Consider the following 25,779-nt stretch of genomic DNA (forward strand, 5'->3'; position numbering starts at 1 on the left):
TTTCTAACATTATGTAGTGCTCGAAAAATGGCTATTTAGATATTTATCTCTTCATTCTCTTTTTTATGTCTTTTATTAACAGTTTTAAAAACTTTTTACTTGAGCTCTTACATTGTTGCGAATAAAAGTTATTAATCGAAATATCCCATATTTTGAAAAACTGCAAAAACAAAAACTTTTTCGTTTCATGAACCTAGTTTATTTACATTTTCATATAATATATACGTATCCATATAACACAACGTTATACTAATGATAGGCAAAATACAAATTTATAATATACATATATATTGATCCAAACTCAAATTTTCTCAGAAAGTGATTTTTGGAAATTGTCGTTTTTGATTAAGGATATTTCTTGGTTAGAAAAAATTTCGAAAATTGGTTGCTTAGCAATTTAAGTTCGTTAGTAACACATACATAAATTTATAAACAAAAATTTTGATTAACAGCTGATAATAAATTGACGTCTTCTATCTGCAGTTGTCGCGTTGGCAAAATATGCGGCACTACAAATTATGTATGATTATAAAAAAAAAATCGAAGTACACGTCATTTTTGACAGTTTTATAGATGCTTTAATTTTTTAGTTTTCTGAATGTGTTGTTTGGTTTTAGTAAAATTCAAAAAAAAGAAATTGTAAAATATTTAAAATAAATCCGAAAACAATGACATCCATGATAGAAATCCCTCTTAGGGATACAGATGAAGTAAGTATTAAATATTATTTTGAAGTATTTAAATAATTGAGCCAAATTTAGGTTATTGAACTTGATCCTGAGCAATTGCCTGAAAGCCAAGAAGTACTGGGCATACTTAGGCAGGAGCGTTCTCAACTGAATACATGGGTATCAGTAGCAGTAAGTATAATAAATAAAATAAAATTTAAAGAAAATTGCTAATCCTGTTTATTGTATTGTATTGCTATTGAAATTAGTTGGCATACTATAAGCAAAAGAAAACTGCTGATTTCATCAAAATTTTGGAAGCTGCCCGCATAGAAGCAAATGTAGATTATCGTGATTATGAGAAAGATCAAATGAGAGCCTATGATATGCTTGCTGCATATTACGTGCAGGAAGCGAATCGAGAAAAATCAAAAGATAAAAGAAGAGATTTATTTCTAAAGGCAACAAATTTATATACAACAGCTGACAAAATTATTATGTATGATCATGTAAGTTAAATACTAAAATAAGAGAGTGATACAAATATTTTATTTATTTTTATATATACAAATATTTTTTCATTTTAGAATCATTTACTTGGCAGAGCATACTTTTGCTTACTGGAAGGTGATAAAATGGAACAGGCAGATGCTCAGTTCAATTTTGTGTTAAATCAATCTCCCTCAAATATTCCGTCTTTATTGGGTAAAGCTTGCATTGCGTTTAACAAAAAGGATTACAGAGGAGCATTAGCATTTTATAAAAAGGCATTGAGAACCAATCCTAATTGTCCTGCCGCAGTTCGATTAGGAATGGGTCATTGCTTCTTAAAAATGAATAATCAAGAAAAAGCCAAGTTAGTAAAGAAATTAACTTTTTTAAAGAATAATTTAATGATTTAAATAATTTTAGATTGGCATTTCAGCGTGCACTTGAACTTGATCCAAATTGCGTTGGAGCCTTAGTAGGTTTGGCGATTTTAAAATTAAATCTTCTAGAGCCTGAATCTAATCGAATGGGTGTACAAATGTTGTCAAAAGCATATACAATTGATTCTACTAATCCAATGCTGTTAAATCATTTGGCAAATCATTTTTTCTTCAAAAAAGATTATCAAAAAGTACAGCATCTTGCATTACATGCATTTCATAATACAGAAAATGAAGCAATGCGTGCAGAAAGTTGTTATCAGTTAGCAAGATCGTTTCATGTGCAACGAGATTATGATCAAGCTTTTCAATATTATTATCAATCGACACAAATTGCTCCAGCCAATTTTGTTTTGCCACATTTTGGTCTCGGTCAAATGTATATTTATCGTGGTGATTCAGAAAATGCAGCACAATGTTTTGAAAAAGTATTGAAAGTACAACCAGGAAATTATGAAACAATGAAAATTTTAGGATCTCTTTATGCCAATTCTAATTCACAAACAAAACGTGATATGGCTAAAACACATTTGAAAAAAGTAACTGAACAATTTCCGGATGATGTTGAAGCTTGGATAGAATTAGCTCAAATATTAGAACAAAATGATTTACAAGGATCATTAAATGCATATGGTACTGCAACAAGTATACTTAAAGATAAAGTACATGCTGATGTGCCAGCTGAAATACTTAATAATGTCGCTGCTTTGCATTATCGTTTAGGAAATCTAACTGAAGCTAAGAAAAAATTAGAAGAAGCGCTAAATCGTGCCAGAATTGAATCACAACATGATTCACAATATTATGATTCAATTTCTGTTACAATGACTTATAATTTGGCAAGATTAAATGAAGCAATGTGTTCTTTTGATACAGCTGATAAATTATATAAAGATATTTTACAACAGCATCCTAATTATATAGATTGTTATTTGCGACTGGGATGTATAGCACGTGACAAGGGCTTAATTTTTGTTGCATCAGATTTCTTTAAGGACGCTTTGAAAATTAATACGGAAAATCCTGATACAAGGTACGTAATATAATTTTATTTAATAAAAAAAAAAAATGAAATTTTAGTGAAAGATGTTGAAAATATTTTTTTTATTCAAAAATTGAATTTATTTAACTTAAGCAACGCTTTAACATTTTTAATATTAAAAAGTGTGAAATATTGCGAAGTTGACGAGTTTCCTTTCAAAATTATTCTATATCTGAGATAGTCAACGTTTCTTTTTTCTTCCTCTAATTATAATACTAATTCTTTCATCAATACAAGGACAACGTGGATTCGGGCGTATTCCGCCAGGTAAACAAACCACTGGTACAGCTGGACATATAACTAGTAGAGTACTGTTTATTGGCTGTTGATATATCCTTATTTTATTACAAATCGCCTGGAGGTTTCCTATATATGAATAGGATAAAAGTGGTATTATATAAAGTTTTAAGCATAAATGTTCTACTCCCATTTTTCAAGTTTTAAAAATACGAGTATATGTATATATATATGCGCGAACAAATTTTATATATTTGACTAACTCGATGCTATCAAAAATCAATCCTTATATATTTTTGAATGCTTCACCTGAATTAATTTATTCAAACTAACAAAAACATTATGTTTCATAATTATTGCTATTCTGATGAAGCTGTGTGTAACACAATTTATGTAGGTCATACAATTAATTTGTATAGGGCGTTCACGTAGAAATTAATGGTTTTTAACGAATATATTAAAGAAAAATCAAGGTTAAAATGTAATTGAAAAGTTAAAAAGCGTGTAATTGATTGCTTCTAAATTTAGAATAAATAAATAAAAACTATGAATAAAATTTAATTCTTTTTTCATTATAGATCTCTTCTGGGAAATCTTCATTTAGCAAAAATGCAATGGATATTAGGGCAGAAAAATTTTGAATCTATTTTAAAAAATCCAACAACATCTACAGATGCTTATTCAATGATTGCGTTGGGTAATTTTTGGTTACAAACACTCCATCAACCAACAAAAGACAAAGACAAAGAGAAAAAACACCAGGAAAAAGCTTTAGCAATTTATAAACAAGTATTTTAAAATAATTACAATTACATTATTAAACCTTTTTTTTTATATTGTTAATTATATTTTTAAAATTCTCTTGTATTTTGTTTTGTTTGTGAAGGTTTTACGTAATGATCCTCGAAATATTTGGGCAACTAATGGAATTGGTTCTGTTTTAGCCCATAAGGGTTGTATCAATGAAGCTCGTGATATATTTGCACAAGTTAGAGAGGCAACAGCTGATTTTTCTGATGTTTGGCTTAATATTGCACATATATATGTGGAGCAACGGCAATATATAAGTGCAATTCAAATGTATGAAAATTGTTTAAAAAAATTCTATAAACATCATAATGTTGAGTTGATGCAATATTTAGCAAGAGCTTATTTAAAAGCTGGTAAATTAAAGGAAGCAAAAGTTGTTTTACTAAAGGCTCGTCGTGTTGCTCCACATGATACGGTAAAGTATTTGAAAATTGTTATAGTTATGCATAAATTATAGTGAATAAAATAAAATTGTATTTTATATCTTAAAAAAGGTACTTTTGTTTAACATTGCTCTGGTTCTGCAAAGACTTGCCATGGCTATTTTAAAAGATGAAAAATCAACTTTAGTTGTTGTCTTACAAGCTGTACACGAACTGGGTTTAGCTCAAAAGTAAAACCAATTTTAAAATCAGTATTTATTACTTTTCAACTTTTATTTTACTTTTCTTTACTTTTTTGTCTCGTAGATATTTCCAGTATCTATCAGTCAATGGAGATAAAACCCGGTATAACATTGAGATAGCAGCTATAGAAGCGAATCAGTGTCAGGATCTGTTGTCACAAGCCCAATATCATGTATCGCGAGCTCGTCGTATAGATGATGAGGAGAAGAATTTACGTCGTAAACAGGAAGAAGAGCGCCTCGCATTCAAGCGTCGACAAGAAGAAGAACGTCGTCGCATGGAAGAAGAGAAGCTCAAAACAAGGGAAGAAATGTTATCTAAACGCCAGGAATATGTTGAAAAAACTAAGAGTGCGCTTCTGTTCTCTGAACCACCACCAGATGCAAGAAAGAAAGGTATTTTAAATAATAAATTTTATTTAAGTTTTTCGTATGAAATTGTTCTCCTTAAATGATTTTTTTTATTTGTTTTAGGTCGTAGTCGGAAAGATGATATTATATCTGACTCTGGTGGCAGCGATGATGAAGGCCCAGTTGGGGACGGTGAACAAAAGAAAAAACAAAAACGTGAACGAAAGAAAGGGGGTGGTCGGGGACGTAAAAAGAGAGAACATGGTGAAGGAGGTGGTGACAGTGACGACGATCATCCGAAACAAAAACGTCAACGTAAAACTGGAGGTGGTCAAAGGGGCCGTCCAAAACAAAAGGAAACAGAGAAAATGTCAGCCAAACAAAAACTGCGAATTGTGTCTAAAGCTGTTATCTCGACTAGTGAATCAGATAGTGATTCTGATGGTGAGGGTGCAAGCAGTAGCAAGAGACCCCGAAAAATCACATCTGATGATGATAAATCTCGCTCAAAATCACGTTCAGTATCCAGATCAAAATCTAGATCACGTAGTGGTAGTCGTTCGATTAGTCGAAGCCGTTCAAGAAGCGGCAGCAGATCTGACAGTCGAAGCAGGAGTAGATCGGGAAGTGGTAGTCGTTCCGGCGGCAGTAGAAGCAAAAGTCGTTCTAGAAGTGGCAGTCGTTCTGTCAGCAGAAGTAGATCTCGTTCAAAAACTGGTAGTAGAAGCCGTTCGCGCTCGAAAAGTGTCAGTAGAAGTCGATCTCGATCTAAAAGTGGAAGTAGAAGTCGTTCAAGAAGCCGAAGTCGTTCAAGAAGTCGAAGTCATTCTGGTAGTAGAAGTCGTAGTCGTTCAAAAAGTCGTAGTAAATCAGCCAGTAGCCATAGCCCTAGTCGAAGTCGTAGCCGTTCAGCTTCGAAATAACTTTTTAAACTGGAGAAATACATATTATGCAGAAAGAAAATCTTTAAATTTGAAATTTATTTCTATTTAATTATTAGTAATATTACATATATATATATATAAAAAATGTAAAATCATTACACACATTCAACTTTATACCACAATACATAATTTAAAAAATTTTTATTTTTTTGCTATAAAGCGCATTTGTTTCAACCATTAACATCAAATGCAAAAATTTAAAATGTCTTGTGTTTTAATAATTTTTAACAACATAGTATAAAATAAATAAGGAAAATTGAAAAAAATTTAAATTTCATATTACATTTTTTTTTTACATTACATAATCAAATTCCTTTCGTTATAGTTTTCATTGTATTATTATTTAAAAAGAAAAAAACGAAAATCAACAATTTGTTGTATTAAAAATTTAGGTATTTTCCTTTTTTTATTGTTCTACTATAGTTTAATGTTTATACAAGGCTAAAACCATGAGTTTGTTGAATTGCTTGCAGGAGTTTATACTTTAATCTCTCTTTTGTCTGGTAACGAGGTAGATCTAATAAATTGAAACAGGTATGAGCTACCGGCAAACGTTTGTCATCACTTGTGGGCTGTATAAATATCTAAAATTCAAGTAAAATAAATATTTCAGAAGATTTTAGTATTTGAATATTTAGTACTTTAATTCCTTTCATTCCTTTAATTGGTATTCTATCACTTCCGGTTAAAAATAATAAAAATTTTTTCTTTTCCGTTAAAGGTAATTCATGAAATACTTCCCAAAACCATTGTACCTAAAATCAATCATAATTATCAGTACTTTTTTATAATCAATGTTATGATTAATAAATTATTTACCGTTTGGTCACTTGAAGCATATCCGTTTTTATATTCTGCTTCAGATTGTAATACATGCCAGTCATAATCTTCATTTCCTACAACTACAGCCATTAACTCTTCTGGTTCAAACAATGATAAAACTGGACCACCACAAACCTTTTTCATAATAAAAAAAATTAATAATCTTTTTTTTCTTATGTTTTATATTTTTTGTTCAAACACTAACTTTTATGAATCCGGTGTGGAAGGCTTCGTATTGTTTTTCAACGGATTTATTAAAAATGAAATCTATATATAAATTAACAAATTCGTCTCTAGAAAATATTAATTTATAATAAATATCGGTTCGAAATGGAAAATTAAAAAAAAAAAAATTACTTATTTTGTTGTGTAACAGGTATATTTTCTCCATCAGGTTTTAATGGAAACACTTTTACTTCGCCGAATATATCTCGTGTTATTTCAAAATTTAAACCAAAAATATCTTGTAAATCATCTTCAGTATAATCTAATAATTGTTGTAGAGAATTTGCCATGGTAGGTGATAAGTCACGCAAATCTGATAAATTAACTGGTTCCTTGAGAAGCTACGAAAAAGAAATTTAATAGAAAATTGGTTTACTTTTTTGAACAATAATATTAATCAAAAATTAATATATACTTTTTTATAAAGTGCTAGTGGGAATGGTAAATCTATGATAGTAAAATTATAAATAGCTAAACCACAAATTATTCCAATTAATAAATACATATCATCAACTTCAAACGAGCAATCAGAAAACCATATTGTCCTGGTCTCTTCGAATTCTTTAAACATACCTTGAAAATTTAAAAATGGTTTATATTAAAGAAATATTTACAACATTTCTTAGAAAGAGAAACAATACCATATTTCGGATCTATTATTTCTCTTAAAAGCAACATAAAGAATTCTTTACGTACTCCACCAGCATCTTCCGCTTCTTCACCACAGAATTTTACCTTAAAAATTAATACAAAACAAAATATAAAATTTTATTTATCTTTTAAGTATTGAGTTGAATATAATATTACTTTTAATGGTTTCTTTAAATCTTTTTGTGTACAATGCGCAATTTCTCTTAAAGTGTCAACCACTAAATGTTCACGTGAAACGGTTATATAAAGAAATTGCGTAACTTCTGGAGGCACTATCGGAAAGTTCAAAAAGGCAAATACACCCTAAAAATATAAATTTTACAATTTATAATTTTTTTTTAATAAAAATTTTTTATTAAAGTTTTATTACTTGAGCTGCAGCATTTTGCATTGCAGTATGCATTTGAAAAGCTTGATCAGTCTCTAAAATTGATAATTTTGCTTTTGCGTCAAATAAAAAGGGATATTTACATAAATAGAAGCTATTTTGCTGTAAATATTACATTAAAAAAATTATAGATAATCGGAGGGATTTAATTTTGTAAAAATATATATATTTACACTTTTATCTATTATCCAACGTATATAATCGTTCTGAATATCGATTTCGTCTGTAACTTCTGGAATATGAAAATGTCTTGCTGGAATTTTTTGTTTTCCCTGTCTACTTCTAACATTTACTAAATGTAAAAATACCAGCATATTTAATGCTGCTTGTAAATTTGATTCATAAGTTATTTTCTAAAATGCATATTTTATTCAAATTAATTTGTTTATAATTATCATGTATAAATATTTTTACCTTTTTTCCAGATTCTCTTTCCGGTTTAAATTTGAAACTAATAATATATACAACAACTGATTTAAAGTTATCCACCAATATTTCAAAATATTCGATTGGTACAATTCCCCACCATTTAAATAACACTTTACTGGCGTTGGATGTTAAACGACCAATAGCATTGCTAAATGGTGTATGCAAAGAATTACAATTTTTTGCATTAACAAATTCATGATACATTGGTAATATTAAATATATTCTTAAAGTTTCCACATCAGGTGGAGAAGGTTTCAATGTGTTTAGTAGAGTATTTGTGATACTGTCCCAAATCTAAAATAAGAGTTTTATTTTTTAAAAGGTTAGATACTTAAAAAAGTGTTATGTTACAATTTGTTTTAAAGATTCATTTTCAATTTTCCTAATAAAATCGAAAGCTTTTATAACAGCTGGAACATCCACACCGTGGTGTTTTGAAGTACAACACGAATGATCTCCATCCGATAGTAAAAAAGAAGCATTAATGCACGTTTGGCTAACAAATATCGATTCAATATTAGTAATTAAATCTAAATCAACAGATATATCTTTTGGAGCTTTAGCACATTCTTCTGTCATTTCGGTGGTTAAAGAAAGAATTTGTGTTGTTTTTCTGTAATGAAGAATACATATTATTGAAAATGTTTGGCATTTTTAATATAACATTGAATTACGGATAGTGCCTGCAATCGTAGGCTGGAATTTTTTTCAGAAATTCAGCTGTAGATACCAAACAATGATCACCTCCACAAAATATTCTTGTAACAGTTACTGAAGATCCCATTTTATCTTGTTTTACTTCATCTTGAATTAATGTCCCATTAGGAGATACCTAAATTTTCTTCAAAGTTTTAAACATTCTTTTAAAAATATAGTTTGACAAACCCATGGTCCTAAAATTACTTGTGGTACGTTTGCACTAATAACAGACTTATTACCTAGCTGACCAGAACTACCTAAACCGAAACCATAAACACGTCCCCTTGATGAAACTAAAGCTAAGGTATGACGATTTCCACAAGATATTTGTGTAATTGTACTTCCCATCAGCTCTAAAACCTTAATTAGAAATTTACGATTTACGAAAACTGATTTTATAAATATTATATAAAATATACTTTTCTTGGTAAAATTTCATTAGACAGACTACCATGACCCAGCTGTCCAAACTGTCCAGCACCACAAGTAAAAACTCCACCATCAGCTGTTAGAAAAACTGAGAAATCTTCGCCACAACTTATGTATCGAACTCTCAAAGATCGAAGTGTTTTTAACTGCGTCGGATGATTTTTTGAAGTTTCATCATTTATTCCAAGTTGACCAAAAGTGTTCTTACCCCAACCGTATACAGCTCCAGATTTTGATAGAATAAAACTATGAAATCCTCCGCAACCAATGAAGGAAATTGGCAGACCGGATAAGGAACTTACTAATGTTGGCTTTGTAACTTTTTCTGATGTAACACCATTACCAATTTGACCGTAACTGTTGCCACCCCACGCGTATAAATCCCCATCTAAAAGCAAAATGTTTAGAATATTGAATAAATTAAGCTCTTAACTTACTATTTGTTAAGGCCAAAGAATGATATTTCCCACATGCTATTTGAATAACATTTCTAGTGGCTAATAATTTAATTATTTTTGGACTTGACTGACTCGGTAATCCATTATCGTGTCCTAATTGACCATTGTTATCTGATCCCCAACTAAAAATTTGTCCCCATTCATTTAATGCTAAAGAATGATCACATCCACAAGCTACTTGTGTAATTATGTAGTTTTCCAAATTTTTTACTGGTTCTATGATAAAAATATAATTAAAAATATTTTGCTAAATAACTAATTGAGAGTAAAATTATAGCAGTCCTGTAATGTGAATGAAGCGATTATTGATACTTTTATAATACTAGACTCGACATTTTAAATATTTTGACTATTTGTAACTAAATTATTGACAACAACACCTCTTAAATTATTAATCACATTATTAAAACAAATAATCTAAAATCAAGCACCCATTGTTACACAAAAGTATGTATGTACATATTACAAAAATGTGTACATTTGTTGATTTAAATACAAATATTTATACAAAATTTCTAGTAAATTTAAAGATAAGAATATAATGTTAGTAGATCAGGGAAAAAATCTGTTAGTATTTCTATCACCATAATTCGAAATGTTTCATTATGAATTGACAAGTTCGATATAATTATATACATTATATTAACAGATCAATTCCCATGATTTTTATAATTAATGGTGAAACAAGCAGGACATACTAAATATGGCTGACATACGTGGCCTTTTTCGTGATAACTCGTGACCAAGTTGTCCATAATCATTATTTCCACAGGAATAAACAGTCCCTTGACTAGTTAATAATAAAGTATGTGTGCTGCCACAAGCAGCTTGAACTAATTGCGAAGATAAAGACCATGGCATTTCACGTGGTGAATATATCTAAAAAAAAGGATATATATATATATATATATTTAATCTATGTATATCCTTATTTTAAGTTTTAATCACATAACATTCACATGACTTACCAATTCATCTTCTATGCCCCCCAAACCAAGTTCTCCATGACTTGTGTTACCCCAACAATATATTGCCATATTGGTCTATAAATTTTTTGCATTAAGTTATAAAAATAATTCTAACCATAAACAACATACGATAATAATTAATAAAAAAAACTATATTTGACCACAGGTTTTGATAAATCTAGAAAAATCCATTAATTAAAAATGACAAAGCTAAATGTTACAATATGTATGTACTTTTATATTGTAACTTACAATCGATATTAATGTCAAAAATTACAAATTAAATTCATTTGGCTGTCTGTGTTTATAGCGCATGTAATAATAATGAGATATTGTGAAAATTTAGATATATATTTGTGTATATTATTGTATTTTTTTTTAACTTGATTACTACTCAAATTTTAATATATTTTATTAACAAGGCTAATTTTGAATATATTTTGCAATTTTGCATTGGACTTGGATATCAGAATGACATTAAAGCTTTCATATTGACATTTTATCATTTTTTTCGATCTGTATACATGAATATGTCAGGGATGTTAAACCGTGGTGAATAAATTTAATTTTCGGAAAAAATTGAAAATTTAAAATTTTGCATACATATTTTCAATTTAATAGGCATTTAAATTTAAAAAAAAAGTTAAAAGGGAAATACATGTATGATGTGTTCTTACATACCATTAATTTAATTAATATGTCAACATGTTCCAATTTATGCTGATAAATTTTTAATAAAAAATTTTTTTGAAAGTTGGAAAATAAACAAAGACACAAACCAACAAAAATTCAACAGGTCGTCATAATAATGTTTTATAAGTAATGTTTATGCAAGTGTGTACTGTGCTTTAATAAAATGACAATACAACATAGAAAAAGTTTAACGGATCACAAAATGCAATTCCTAAATTTTTTTAAACGATTTTAACTAGAAAATTCAATTTTAATATTAACATTAAAAATTTTTTAAGAAGTATATGGTTATGAGAAAAATTGCAATATTAAAACAGCAAGGATTTTCGGTTTAATGCAATGAAATGAAATTAAATAAAATTTATGCAGTACACAATATGCATACATAACTATGTATATATGTATGTACATACATATGTATAAGCACTCATTCATTTTGCAAGTTTTCACCTCAATATTGATCAAACAATATTCAAATTTATTGTATTAAAAAAATCAAAGGAAACTTAACAAACAAATTTAAAAAATTAATATTTTTATTTAAAAAGAGGAAAATACAAAATAGAATATATCAAAATGGAAGTAATGGAAGAAGGAAATTTAATGGATAGAATCCCTATCCTTTTACAAAGAGATCTTCAATATTATCAAGTAGGTACCTATACATATGTACTTACATTCCCATATAAATATTCTTTTTTAACTGTACTTTATAAATCTTATTTAATTTTAGGAAAAACAAAACGTATTACAAGAGAAAATATGCCCGGGTGTTGTTGGTGGTAAATTAGACTTTCCGCGATATGCTTCATTTGCTTCTATCAAAATTGTACTTTGGTAAGTCAAAACTTCCAACAATTTAACAATGCATTGAGATAAAAAAAAAATGTATTATTTGTATGTACCTACCATAAAAAAACGGATATTAGTTAATAGTCTTTAATAAACTTATGTAAGAATTGATAAGAATGAATTTTCCAAGTTAAAATTAATCTATTGTGAATTCTAATCTCTATTATAATCTTTTTTAAATTAATCGAATGTTAAGTACCTACTTACTTACAGAATTTTCAATTAATTTATTACAAATGTTTATTTTGTGCCCAAAAAAACTTAATTATTTAATCAATATAATAACAATAAATGACCTTTGTTATAAATAAAAAAATAATTGCTACTACATATATACTTCTAATAATACATCTTAAATTCGCCTATAATTGGTTTTAAATATCTTGTAGTGATAATGATGATGGTGAACTTTTTATTAATAATCCACTACCTATAAAATGCCTACCTACCTACCTACATACTTTTTTCTTATTCGATGTGTTTTATTGGTTCTTCCGGCATCTTTATTTAGAGTCAAGGTTAATTGTTTTGCTTTTTAATCTAACTTTTAATGAAAGGTTTTCTTATTATCACAATTCATGTTTCCCTATTTTCTGTACGCGTGTAATTTTTATGTAGTTTTTGCTTCTTGGTTATTTTAAAAAATGGTTGTATCCATTAGATTTCTTGGCATTTGGTTATTTTTGTTAGGCCAGTTGCGGAATTCTATATTTGTGTTTCTGATGTACAACTTGGCATTTGAATCTATCTCTCTAATTACTGAAACCATGTTGATATTTTTTAAATCGGGCTTTATATATTTGTACTGTGTTAAAAAGATTCATGTTAGTACTCTCTTTCAATTTGTAATATATTGAATAAATTTCGTAAATAGGTTTACTATGTTGAAATAATCAGAAATCTCATATAATATTAAGTTGTTGAATAAGTTGAAGATTTTTTTTAAATTGCATTTAGTGGCATATACATATTTTATATATTGGACTATAAAAACTGTGATCTCAAACTTTCTTTAGTAAATTAGATTTTGCGAATGTTCATTTGCTTATATTGCTCAATATACAGCTCAAATTTTCGTTATAATATCTGTAAATATTCGTCATAGATTAGTACCAACTAACTTTAAATATAATCTTAAATCTTATTTTAAAAACTTAAAAAAATAAAGAGAAACATTAGAAAATTCAGATTTAAATAACATTTATTCAATTTATTTTCTTTTTACTTTAAAATTTTTTCCATTATTATATAAAATAACATAAAATGTTCTAAGTATAGTAAAATTTCAAAGATAGGAAAACGAAAATCGTAAGTTTGGCTGGCTGTTTTTTTTTAATGCAAAAGTCCGTGATGATGTCCATATGAATGTCCATAAATATGATGATCACCATATAGTCCATGACTTGAATATGGTAAAGCAATTGAACTTGAATGTAATGTTGGTATTATTGTATGATGTGGATGATGATGATGATGTGCTATTGGAATTTTATATGATACTTTATGTAAATTGCTATATGATTCAGCTAAGGGTGCATATGATTTTAATACAATTGGTTCAGCAATTTTAACAATTGGAGCTATTGGTTCAGCAATTTTAACAATTGTTGGAGCTGGTGCATATTTAATAATTGTTGGTGCTGGTAAAGCTATCGCAGCTGGATGATGATGATGATGATGATCTAATAAAGTATCATGATGTATAGATGGCAAAGAATATGTGTGTAATCCGTGATGTTCTGGTATAATACCAGCAGAACAGTAAACAATGCACATAATAAATGTTATCTTTAAAAATTAGAAAAAAACCAAAATAATCAATTATTTAATTTAATTATATTTTAAAAGTTTTATTTAATATTTTTAAAGTAAAAATTACTATAAAACTTACAAATTTGAACATTTTGCTAAAAATTAATTTTTTAGTTATAGAAAAATTAAATGAAAAATTCAAACTACTAAGTCGTTATGAGTTGTGGTTTATTATTTCTTATGGTATTTATAGTAAAGATGGTAAAGGTTTGAAATTCTAAATTGTTTTTGGTGTTATTTTTCCATCTCTTAAAAAATTTTAAACATACTGAACGGGGAGGCAACTTTTTTTTTCAACTGTATTGTTTTTTTTTTTGTTAACAGTATTATCAAAAATTATTTTTAAAACCGAACAAAATAACAAATATATTTTTTTGTTTTGTTATTTATAAGAGATGGTGTAAAAAAATAATAGAAGCGTACCATTTAATAACCTCATACACAATTTCAAAAATAATTAAACTAAAAGGGCATAACAAACAAAAGAAGAAAAAAAAAACCGGCAACAAATTTATTGTTCAACTCTAGTAAGACAATTGAAAATTTCAAGAAATCTTTGACTTTATAATAATTGCAATAACAAGGTAGAAAATCTTGAACAACAAACTGACTAACTACATTTTAATACTCAAAAAAGTTATAATAATTATAATTAAGATTTTATGACTTTGAAAATATTATGTTTGTGTTCACTCTATATAATATTAGTTGAGTGAATGTTACTGATAATATACGAAAATTATTTTAATTTAATTATTACTGCGATGGAAAAAATTTGAAAAATTTGTTTAATGTAAAAAAAACGTTGTAGATCGTCATTTGGTACAGATACTTTATATTTCAATGAAGTAGAATGCTCTGCAATAGATGGAATTATTACTTTTAGAGTAAATATAACGAAATAAATTTATAATTCCTGAATTAGAAATAATCTATAGAAATGTCGAACGGCAAGATTAATAAAATTAAGGAATCAAAATATTTACCAATTTTTAATTGAACAATTAAATTCAAGAGATCTTAAATATCTACGATCTGTAATTAGAAATTTCTTAAGAGAAAATTTAAATAAAGCAAAACATTTAGTATTTTCTTACTAGTATTTTGTGTTTTTCTAAGAACTAAATGAGACTTTATTGTGAACGAAACGGATATTAAATAGTTTTTCGGAACGCGACTGTAGTACAAACATAATTATGTAGTATATATTTTTTGTAATTGTTAGATGGATTGAAAACGAAATAAGAAAAAATTCAACTAATTCAAATTGATTTTTTTTTTGATCTAATTTGTATAAAATTGTGTAGCACAGTAGATTTATATAAACAAAATTAAAGTTGAAAATTCTTTCAATGAAATTTATAATGAATGAAGAATAAATACACACACTTCAAGATTTAGTTGTTAAATTTGAGCGGACCCGAAATTATACAATATTATGTACTCATAATTATTATATTTATATGTACCTAATACTTGCTATACTATACCTTATTAATGACTCATTTTATCATATACGATACGTACATCAATAATTATTAGGTACAAACTATTAAATGTACTCATTTTTTTTTTTCAAAATAAATATTTTAATAATCAATGATATCATAAATTTGCTCTTCGATTTATAATGTTACAATTTCTAATTTTTTTTAGAAAAAAATATATTTTATCATAAATTTTTCGTTTTGCAAGGAGTATAGATTTGTGAATGCAATTTTAGTTTTACAAATTAGTTTTTAATAGTCAATTTTAATTACTGAATTAGTAAAATCAGTGCAATTTCAATTACTGAATAATTCAAATTACATGTATTTTTTGTTGTGTAAAAATAATTACGGTATTTATTGGAAATTATACTTATTTAACAGAAATTTAAATACATATAAATAGGTGTTCCTAATTGGTATTCTATTGAAACTTTGTTTTAACTAAAATACTCGAACATCTGGATTGTAGTTAATCTGTATTAACATCTAATTCAGTATTGCAATAGTGTATTAATCCAGTAATATACCATTACAACTAGAAGTTTTAAGCTGGATTGTTATGATTACGATCCCAGGTGTGTATACTTCCAAAATATAAAGCATAGTACATATACGTATACAAGATTTCTCCCCCGTATACAACTTTAACTGGAACTGTTGAATTGAATCCTGCTGTGAAAATTTTTAGACATTTTTGATATTATTTTATAATTTTATTGTATGCAAGTACATAATTTAAGTGTCATCCTAGAGTTTTACCTATTTAACTTATAATATTTTTTATAAAGATCAGTTAGGTTTATCTTGTATATTTGTATCCGATTAGCCATGGGATAATGTTACAATGCCAACTTGAAGTGTTTTTATTTTTTCATTATTTTTTTTTTGTTTTAAAATGTACATTTCATGTTTTCGTGTTTTGGGTTATTTTACTTTTTCCTTCTTAGTTTGATGTACAAGTGTGTATAAATATTATATTATATAAGTGTGTACAGCATACAATACCGCATATATAAAGAATAATGAACTTGAATACTTGTTCTATAATTGGTGTTTACGGTTATAATATTAAATATTAAAATATTTCATTATTTGGCGAACACAATTTATTATTTTGTTGATTCATAGGCATGTATATGGAATAATTTGGTTTATTTAGATTAAATTTGAAATTATTGAACTCTTTTGATGTCACATGAGGTACAATATAGACAACCTTTAAAATAATTTTTTGTTTTTTTTTTTTATGTTATTCTTGTTTCTCTGTCAATTGTTATGTAATTTTGATTTACCTTTGTTAATTTTATTAGAGCGCAAATTTAAAAAAAAAAAAAAAGAAAATAAAAGAAAAATTGTTTAATTTGACCATCCATTTAATTGGATGGCACATTTAAAGAGAAAACAGTAAAATCTCTTTCTATATGAAAAACAAAATATTAAGTATAGAATTTGCAAGAAAATTCAATTGAGTAGATCTATAGGAGTATTTTTAAATTGTATGTATATGAGTGTAACGTCAACTTGATTTATTCAGCAATATAATTTTAATTTCTGATTTTATTCAATTAAAATTGTTGCCTTATTATTTTTTTTAGTTCTCTAAAAACATGTAATACAGTAGACAACATTTCTATATTTCATACGGGCTGAATTATATGAGTCGCGTATTTTGAAACGCATGTGATCTGAGGGCATATATCGAAACTCTGATGTAGCATAAATTTGACCAATTCAGTAATACAATTTTAATTGTCTGAATAAGTTAAATTGACGTTAGATTCACATTTTGCTAGACATTTTATTTGTTTTTTATTTAGTTTGCTGCCTTAAAATTAATATACTATATTTAGTATATATGTACATAATTGAAAATTACGGTAATATTTCGGTATTAATTCGGTACTGATATAAGCTGCAATACAGTACTGATATAAGCTCAGTACAGTGTTTATTGGTTTATATTTGATGTTATTAAATGATCATACATGTAAGAATACTCCATTTTTAAAAGAAATATCATTAATTTTAAATATTTATAATTGAGAAATTTTGCATTTATTGCATGAATGGTTTATACTGTGTATATTGTCCATATAACTATATAACAAAAAAAAAATTAACAAATATAATTGTTAAATTAAAATAATTGTAATTGTTTTGAGTACGAAAATTTAATGAGTTTATACATTTTCTATATACATACATTCCACATTCACAACTGTTATACTCCGTGTGAATTTTATCATTTTAATGAGATTTTAAAGATAATTTTTATGATAACGTATATACAATTTTCTTTTTAATTTCAAGCATGTAAGTATGTACACTATTAACTTTAAGTTGTTTTATAAGTTTACTGCTTCTTTAAGTTGGGCAAGAGTTGTAAAAAAGAAACAGACAAGTGTGTTATCACGATTTATATATGAGTCTTAAAATAAAATTCGAGAATTCACAATAGCATATAAAGTATAAGTGGAAAATAAAAATTGCAACTAAAAACTACATACGTATTGTATAATTTTTCGGTACACATTGTAAATATTTTCGCTTTATATATATTTTTTTTTTCTCTTACTCATGATTTGTTTGAATTGTACTCCAATGTTAATGAATAAATATTTTTTTGTTTGAGGGAATTCATAAATTTTAATAAATTGATTCAGTAAGTATATTGTTGGGAATACATTATCTCTAACATTGAAATTGTAGATATACTGTAGAACAATACCATTCTGCAATAAGTACACTAGTAAGTTTAGTTGCATAGCAATTACAAGTATATGATAACTGCAATTTCGATATAATGGTATGGCCAAACCGTTGATGCGTTTTAGAAATCATTATTAAAAAATAATTGGCAGCTATTAGAATATAAACTGACGTGGTGCCTAAACTTTGGTCAGCGATTTAAATTTTTTTGTCGAATAAATCCAGTTCACTTATTTAGCACTCTTTTTCTCTTCGACTATAATATTTTTCTTTGACTTAATTTAAATTATATATTGTATGTAATGAATTTTTTTTATAAATTCTAATTGATTTAATATCTTTATTATAGGTGGGAAGATGAATATCTTGCCGCATATAGAAAACATTCTGGTTTGTTACACAAAAATACTGAATTTGAAGAAACTAAAACTGAACATCAAGATGTAAGATGTGAAAAAAATATTTTCATAAAACTAATTCATTTAAAATTTCTGAAATTCTTGTATAGATGGCATCTGATGTAAAAGGTTCTAATCCAGAAATGTTTGTTAGTTTAGTTACAAAATCTGCCGATAAATTATTAGAACATTTACATTGTCTCAGTCAAGAATCATTAGATCATGCTGATTTAACTGTATTGACGGCTACAATTGGTGCTGCTGCTCTAATTAAAAATTGTTTATGGGTATATTTACAATCAGTTAGTACAACAATATGCCCACCAACTGTTGAGGATGAAAAAGGCGGCTCATTAAAATTAAGTTATAAACAATATTCTGAAATGACAGAAGCATTAGCAGAACGTTTGTTAGACTTACATTGTATGTATAACTGTACTTTTGTTTAAAATAAATTATTAATACTTTCTTATCCAAATTTAAGGTCGTTTATTAACTTTATATATAATGCAAGATGCAGAAAGTTTGCATTGGGAAAATCAACAAACATTTTTTGAATCAGAACGCGGAAGTTATACAATACAAATGTGGTGGTTGTATATTAAAGGAACAAGAGAAGATTTATGGAATTCTGTTCCACCAAAAATGGTAATTTTTGATTTTTTATTTGTCGTTTATCAGTATAAGGCTTATGAGGTTTTTATACAATGTGAAAAGCTTTGAAATTAATTTGTATTTAAAAAAATCGTCTTATGTTTTATTAATTTTTTTTGTAACATAACCAATATAACAACAATATTTCTTAAAATGAGCTTTTAAAAAACTGTTTAATGTAAAAGATCATGATGATGAACATGTCCATGATGATGACTAGCTAAAGGTAATGTTGCATGATGTAAAGCTGATGGTGAGCTTAATAAAATTGGTGAAGAATGAATTGGTACTGGTACAGAGATAGCATGATGATGATTAGGATGATGCGGTAATGGCGCTAATTTAACTGCATGTATCTTATGTAAATGATTTAAAGGTTCGGTATGATGATGCTGATGAAGATGATGTTCTGGTATATATGATTTTAAGACAATTGGCTCATGGGCAACTTTTACAATTGGCTGTGCAACATACTTAATGATTGGTGTTGCTACTTTAACAATTGGTGTTGCAACTTTAACAATTGGTACAGGAGCTGGTACTGCAATCGGGGTATGTGAAATATGATAAGCTCCATGTCCTGATGGTGATGCTACTTTAATAATTGGACCATGATGGCTTAAATGATCATGATGACCTAAATGATTATGTACAAAATGATCATGTTCTAGTATTGTACCATGTGCTGATGGAAGACTTAAATGGCTATGATGTAATCCATGATGATGATGTTCTGATGGAATAATTCCAGCTGAAGCCAAAACAATATATGCAGCAAAAATGACCTTATAAATATTTGAGGAAGAAAATTAGTATTTTAAATGTATTTAATATTTTAACTTACAAATTTAAGCATTTTTGTTTAAGTAATTTTTGTTTAATTGCTGGAAATATTATGAATCTTTAGTTAAGTCGAAAGTACAAAACTTTAATGATACAATTTAATGTTAAAACTCAGTATTTATAGTATAATGCATAAATCAATATCGATAATTTCCTATACTTTTCTATCTCGCCGGAATTATAAAATTTTTTTCTAATTGTTTTCTTGAAAAATGAAAGTACTTGTAGTAATAAGAAAGAAAATGCTATAAAAATAAGAAATAAGTTCAAATATTTTCAAGTGATCTCATATGTGTAGCACTTTTAAAGTACCATTACCAAATTCGAATTCACAAGCAGCATAAAAAACGATATGTATAATAAAATAACAAGAATTTCACATAGGTATAGGTCATTGTTTAAATTGAATTCATTGCTAAGGTGATAAAGAGATAAATATTTTAATGATTTTATAAACAAATTTGAAATTTCTATAACATTTCTGGCATTCATGAAATACAATATTTAGTGATTATTACATGACACTTTTTTTTTGTCTTGTAATTTATCTCCTACCGAAAATGAAAATATAAAAAAGAATTTATAAAGTGAATTTACAATTAAATAAGTTATGCGACCGAATTTTTTGTTACAATTATAAAAAATGTATTTCAAAATTTTTTATTTTTTTTGTTACAAAATAATGCATATTGGTGTTGTTTGTATATTATGTAATTTTTATAAAGTACAAAAAAAAAATAACAAATGTAGGTAAAAAGTTTTATATATCACACTTTTCAAGGTTATTCCAAATTTATTTTAACAATTAATATTGTGCATTTTATAAGCTAATAAGGTACTTTATCTAAAATATTTGGTGTTAGGAAATTTTGCCATTAACATGATATTGAAGTAGGAGATTTTCAATATTTGTTTCATTTTTTTAATAAAAAAAATGTTAAATGTTATTTAAAGAAAAACAATAACAAAATTATAGTATCAATAGTACTTGAAATATTTACCCTTTTCAAGAATAATGATAGGGCGTATAACATAATTCAGTTTTCAACGTTAGCTTGATTTATTAAGTAAATTTAATCTTAATTGCTAAGTGGATTGTATATTAGGTTGTAATTAAGTAAAATCGCACTCTGATAAACTCTCCTACAAAACTTTATTTGTCTTATAGAACCAGTGACGGTTTTGATCAATTTTAGCGAAATATAAACTGTTGATTTAAAATTTTGACTGTTTGCTGTAAAACTGAACATATTCTTAATAAGACGAATTTAATAAGTTTTTTAATAAGGAAAAAAATTAAAATTCAACAAAAACTACATATTTTCAAAAAATTTATTAAAATATTATAAAAATTATAAAAAACAAAACTTTAAATTACATAAACTATATATGTAAATGCATGTAATGTAAAATATTCATAAATTTTCTTAATATATTACCTATAAGTTTTCCTGGCAATGAATTTCATGATTTTAAATTACTTTTCAATATTTATTTGCACTTTTTTATTAATGAAAAAAATATTGTAATAAAAGTCGGTTAAGCTTATTAAATTCAAATATCCTTTTTCAAATAAATTTAATACAAATCTTAAATTTATTTTTCAAAAAAATTTTAATTATCTAATATTGTATCATTAATTTCAAAATTAATTAATGAATTTTGATAGAATCTAGATTTAAGTATGGTTAACATGAACATGTAAAAAAATTAAGTCCACCCCGACTTAAACAATTTTCGCTTTCATCTACAAAATTTCTCTATAACTAATATAGGGTAAAACATATATAAAAATCGTAAATAGATTTAATAGAACCCTTTTTGTTTAAAAACATTCATATAAATTTCTATTGTAACAATCATAATGAAGAAGTTATAAAAACTAGGAAGAATTTGTGCTATAAGGAAAACGTGTTAAGTATAATACACTCGAATATTAAAGAAAATGGAGTAACTTTCAAAGGGTTGCTAAAGTTTATATTATATTCTAAGATTAAATTGTACAAAGGGTTAACTTAAGGGTTAAAATCTACAAAGGGTAAAATAACGAAAAGAAGACATCTCTTAAGATTTTGTGTTTTGCTTGAAATTTAATTGGGTAAACACTAAATTCTAAAGGATCGTCATACTAAAAGCACACACTTTTTTGATTCACACAACTCTTGAATCATTACTGTGTTCTGTCATTGTAAATAATAGTTAATTTTCTTTAAAAAGCATAAAATTTTTTATTTTCTTAAATCTAGAAAGTTTAAAAATTATGTAGAGTTATAGAGGGTATAAAAATTTGTTGCGTTATAAAAGTTAATTGACTATACTGAATAATTAATTAGAGCCACACAAACAAGATCAATTAAATTTAATTTTATAGAACCGAATTTATTATATGAGAATGATAGAACTGTGTATAATAACTCGTGAAAAACATTTTCAATGGTTTTTAAATTAAAATAGCCTAAAAATTTAAGTCGTTTTGTAAGAAATCATATTTCAAGTTTTCATTAACATTTACACAAATAAATTTAGATTTAATTTTGATTTTTTAATTGATATCATTTAATTTTTAAAAAAATGTAAATTTGAATTTTCATATAATATTCAAAATGTTAACAAGAATTTTTTATATTTTCTTTTATCAAAATATTTAACAATAAAACTTAAATATGTAAATTTTAGTTTTATCATTCTGAATTTAATGTAAAATATCATGATGATGATGATGATGTCCTAAACTGGCCAAATGATAATGTGGTAAACCATGAAGTGCTGGTAATGCAATTGCATGATGATGATGGTGATGGCCAGGATATGATTTCAATACAATTGGTTCAGCAACTTTAACAATTGGTTGAGCAACATATTTAACAACTGGTTGACTAACATATTTTACAACTGGTGCTACTTTAACTACAGCCGGTGCAGTAATTATTGGGGAATGTGCTAAAATTGGATCATGATGATGATGATGTAAAGGATGTCCCAAAATAGTACCATGAGCAGATGGTAAACCTAATGTATGTAATCCATGATGTTCTGGTATAATTCCAGCCGATGTAATAGCAATAAAAACCGAAAAAATTACCTTTAATTGAAAATAAAGTGATTAAAAATAATTTACATTGAAAAATTAAGTTCACCTTAGAAATATTGATTATTGAAAATATTATAAAATAACTTACAAATTTGAACATTTTGGATTTGGATTGGAATATTGTTTAAATAGCTCGAAAGTATGAAAGTAATATGATTTCAATAAATTTCTTACATGCTATTTATACAAAAAAAATTTTTATGAGAAAAAACAAAAAAATATTTTTGCTTTTCTATACATTATTTACTCTACATATATTAAACTGAATGATACTTATGTAAATTTTGAAATTTTTTTTTTCGATTATTAAGTGTTTCACTTGATTTTTAAAGAACTTCCGAAATATATGTATGGAAACGGTAGTGAATAGTTATTAAAGTGTTAATTATAATTGTTTAGTAATAACATTGGGTTTTTTATCATGTTGAAAGTAAAATTTTTAAGTATTTTAAATATTGAAACCATATTGGTAAATTATGGTGTACGTAATTTTAAAATTAATTTAACAATAATGTAAATTTTTAGGTGTTACGGAAAGTTAGAATAAGAATTTATAAAAACATTAAAATAGTTTTAAGATAGGAACAATTTTTTTTAAAATTTTAAAAAAAGATTGTAATTGCAACCACTCCTGTTGCTACTGTTTGTAAAAAGTTGAATTTACTTGAATTTTCTTTTTGTGAAAATTTGAGTATAATCAAATGTTAATTTGATTTCAATTTTATTAATTTTCTATTGTTTTTAATAATTATTTTGCAATTACTATAATACAAAATATCGCACGTGTATGCATGTTGCAGCCTTTTGGAAAATTTTTGCTCTAAAACAGATGGAACAAAATTTTTTTTTAAATTTCAAGAAGGCGTTACTTGTAAATAAATAGAATTTTGATATGGAATTGGTCAAATTTTTTAGAAGGTGCAACTTAAAGTAAAAGTTATTAAAAACTAGGTCTATAGATTTACAAATAAAATTATTACTTTGTAGTCTTACAATTATAATGAGTTGTTGACAATTTAAAACCCTTACAATATAATTTACAACAGCTAAAAAAATTAATACATTTTACTAAAAGTTTAATTTTGATTGTTGAGTATCAATGAATTTTTAGCAAATTTTTTTAAATGTAGATTAATTTTCGTAGGCAAGAGATATGGAACTTATTGTTGGTGGGATTCAAGATTTTTTTTTTTGCGTCATATATATTTGACAAAAACTCATCTTTTTAAAACTAATTTTACTAAAATTAAATTTGATTGTTTGATTGGAGCAAATAAAAATAGATTTCAAGTAAATAAGAATTAGATTTTAGGGATCTAGATTTCAGTAGCGAATTGCATGAGTGATTTACAAAAATTTTATCAGTTAGTTTAAACTTGCACTTGTAAAGCTTGTAGTTACAATCTACAAAATCTAACTCAAAAACTTAAAAATAAATAGCAGAATGTTTTGGAATTGCAAAGTCACAGATTTTTTCAGAATGGTTTTATTGACGAAGTTAAGTCATATTTGATAAAAAAGTTAAAAACCTTTTTGATTAATTTCATTCGAATATTTTTACTACTCATTCAGTATGTAGTTCTTTTTAATTATTACAACATCCCGACTTTTTCATTAATAATCAAATCATGGAAGATTCTAGTTTATATTAAAATTTTTCAAAAAAAAAGATATGTGAGGTAAAAGAAGCAATAAGAATATGAGACATAATAAAGCATAAAAAAACATTTGTCAATTGATGTTTCCTGTCTTCTTTTTACTAAAATGTGCAATGAAATAAATTGTTAAATTCTCACTTCTTCTGACTCTATAGCGTTATAGTATGGGAACAGTATTCTTTATTTTCAAAGATTTTAGAAGAAAAGTTCCATCGATTTTAATTGTATTGCAATAAACCTTGAAATTCTATATTACAGTAATAACGTTTTTAAATTCGATTCAGCCTATTCGCAAATTATTGTAATATAAAGCTTGACCATAAATTTTTGAACAAAATTAAAAAAAGAAAACAATATTAATTTATGAAATTCAAGAAAATATATGAATTTTTCAGTTGTCTTGCCTCCGGAGAGTGCGGAATGTATGGCTAATTTTCTAATTTTCCAACAAACGGATAATAGGTACTTTCCAACCAATGTAGTAAGTTCTAAAAAAACAGAGAAAAGGAGGCAGTAATAGAAATATATTATGCCTAGAACTCTATTAAATAATTTTTTTTTTAATTTTTCTCGGATTCATTAGAATTAGAATGAATCATATTCCACACATATTTTATTTGGAATCATGTCATTAGGTAGTTAATTCGAATTTTTTCGAATTTTAATAAATTAGAACTAATAAATGAACTATTTTTTAAAAAAATATTTTAATTTATTTTCGAAATAAATAATTATTTAATTATTTTGTAACACAATAATAAATATAATCATATCAACAAAGTATTAACAATAATTAAATAAATAATTAACTATAAAAAAGATGAAAGAAAAAACAACTAAACACACATACATTTTAAAATATTTTTTTTTTCTTTTATATTTCAGTGCTGTTCATGTTCATGAC

General features: G+C 26.3%; 3 protein-coding genes across 5 annotated transcripts in view; 2 read left to right on the top strand and 1 right to left on the bottom strand.

Annotated features, from left to right (window-relative positions):
* Positions 1–575: 575 nt before the first annotated feature.
* LOC129606753 (RNA polymerase-associated protein CTR9 homolog) lies at positions 576–5,604 on the top strand. Its single transcript, XM_055517268.1, has 10 exons — positions 576–710; positions 762–860; positions 938–1,177; positions 1,256–1,524; positions 1,581–2,630; positions 3,455–3,665; positions 3,763–4,101; positions 4,181–4,299; positions 4,376–4,707; positions 4,786–5,604. Exons 1-10 carry the CDS (start codon positions 669–671, stop codon positions 5,583–5,585), a joined length of 3,501 nt encoding a protein of 1,166 aa, XP_055373243.1. The 5' UTR covers positions 576–668; the 3' UTR covers positions 5,586–5,604.
* Positions 5,605–5,716: 112 nt separating this feature from the next.
* On the bottom strand, positions 5,717–10,912 carry LOC129606754 (probable E3 ubiquitin-protein ligase HERC4). 3 transcript variants are annotated; one of them, XM_055517270.1, is made up of 19 exons: positions 10,805–10,863; positions 10,676–10,750; positions 10,406–10,586; positions 9,687–9,923; positions 9,240–9,637; positions 9,007–9,180; positions 8,796–8,953; positions 8,473–8,734; positions 8,107–8,415; positions 7,866–8,045; positions 7,675–7,794; positions 7,461–7,607; positions 7,295–7,388; positions 7,069–7,226; positions 6,786–6,994; positions 6,634–6,721; positions 6,426–6,563; positions 6,248–6,361; positions 5,717–6,190 (listed from the first exon to the last, which is right to left on the bottom strand). In XM_055517270.1, the coding sequence occupies exons 2-19, from the start codon at positions 10,742–10,744 to the stop codon at positions 6,038–6,040; spliced, it is 3,189 nt and encodes a 1,062-aa protein (XP_055373245.1). In that variant the 5' UTR covers positions 10,745–10,750; positions 10,805–10,863; the 3' UTR covers positions 5,717–6,037. The 3 variants fall into 3 exon arrangements, with proteins under 3 accessions (XP_055373245.1, XP_055373246.1, XP_055373244.1); XM_055517271.1 differs by having other exon boundaries at positions 10,424–10,586; positions 10,676–10,912; XM_055517269.1 differs by having other exon boundaries at positions 10,676–10,912.
* Positions 10,913–11,944: 1,032 nt separating this feature from the next.
* Positions 11,945–25,779, top strand: part of LOC129606945 (uncharacterized) — a 28,104-nt gene continuing 14,269 nt past the window's right edge. The window contains exons 1-5 of the mRNA XM_055517593.1: positions 11,945–12,019; positions 12,102–12,205; positions 18,581–18,674; positions 18,740–19,052; positions 19,114–19,277. Of these exons, the coding sequence (XP_055373568.1) occupies positions 11,945–12,019; positions 12,102–12,205; positions 18,581–18,674; positions 18,740–19,052; positions 19,114–19,277 (750 nt within the window). The remainder of the gene's footprint in view (positions 12,020–12,101; positions 12,206–18,580; positions 18,675–18,739; positions 19,053–19,113; positions 19,278–25,779) is intronic.

This window comes from Condylostylus longicornis, unplaced genomic scaffold (genome assembly GCF_029603195.1).
Source record: "Condylostylus longicornis isolate FDR11 unplaced genomic scaffold, ASM2960319v2 ptg000022l, whole genome shotgun sequence".
NCBI lineage: Eukaryota > Metazoa > Arthropoda > Insecta > Diptera > Dolichopodidae > Condylostylus > Condylostylus longicornis.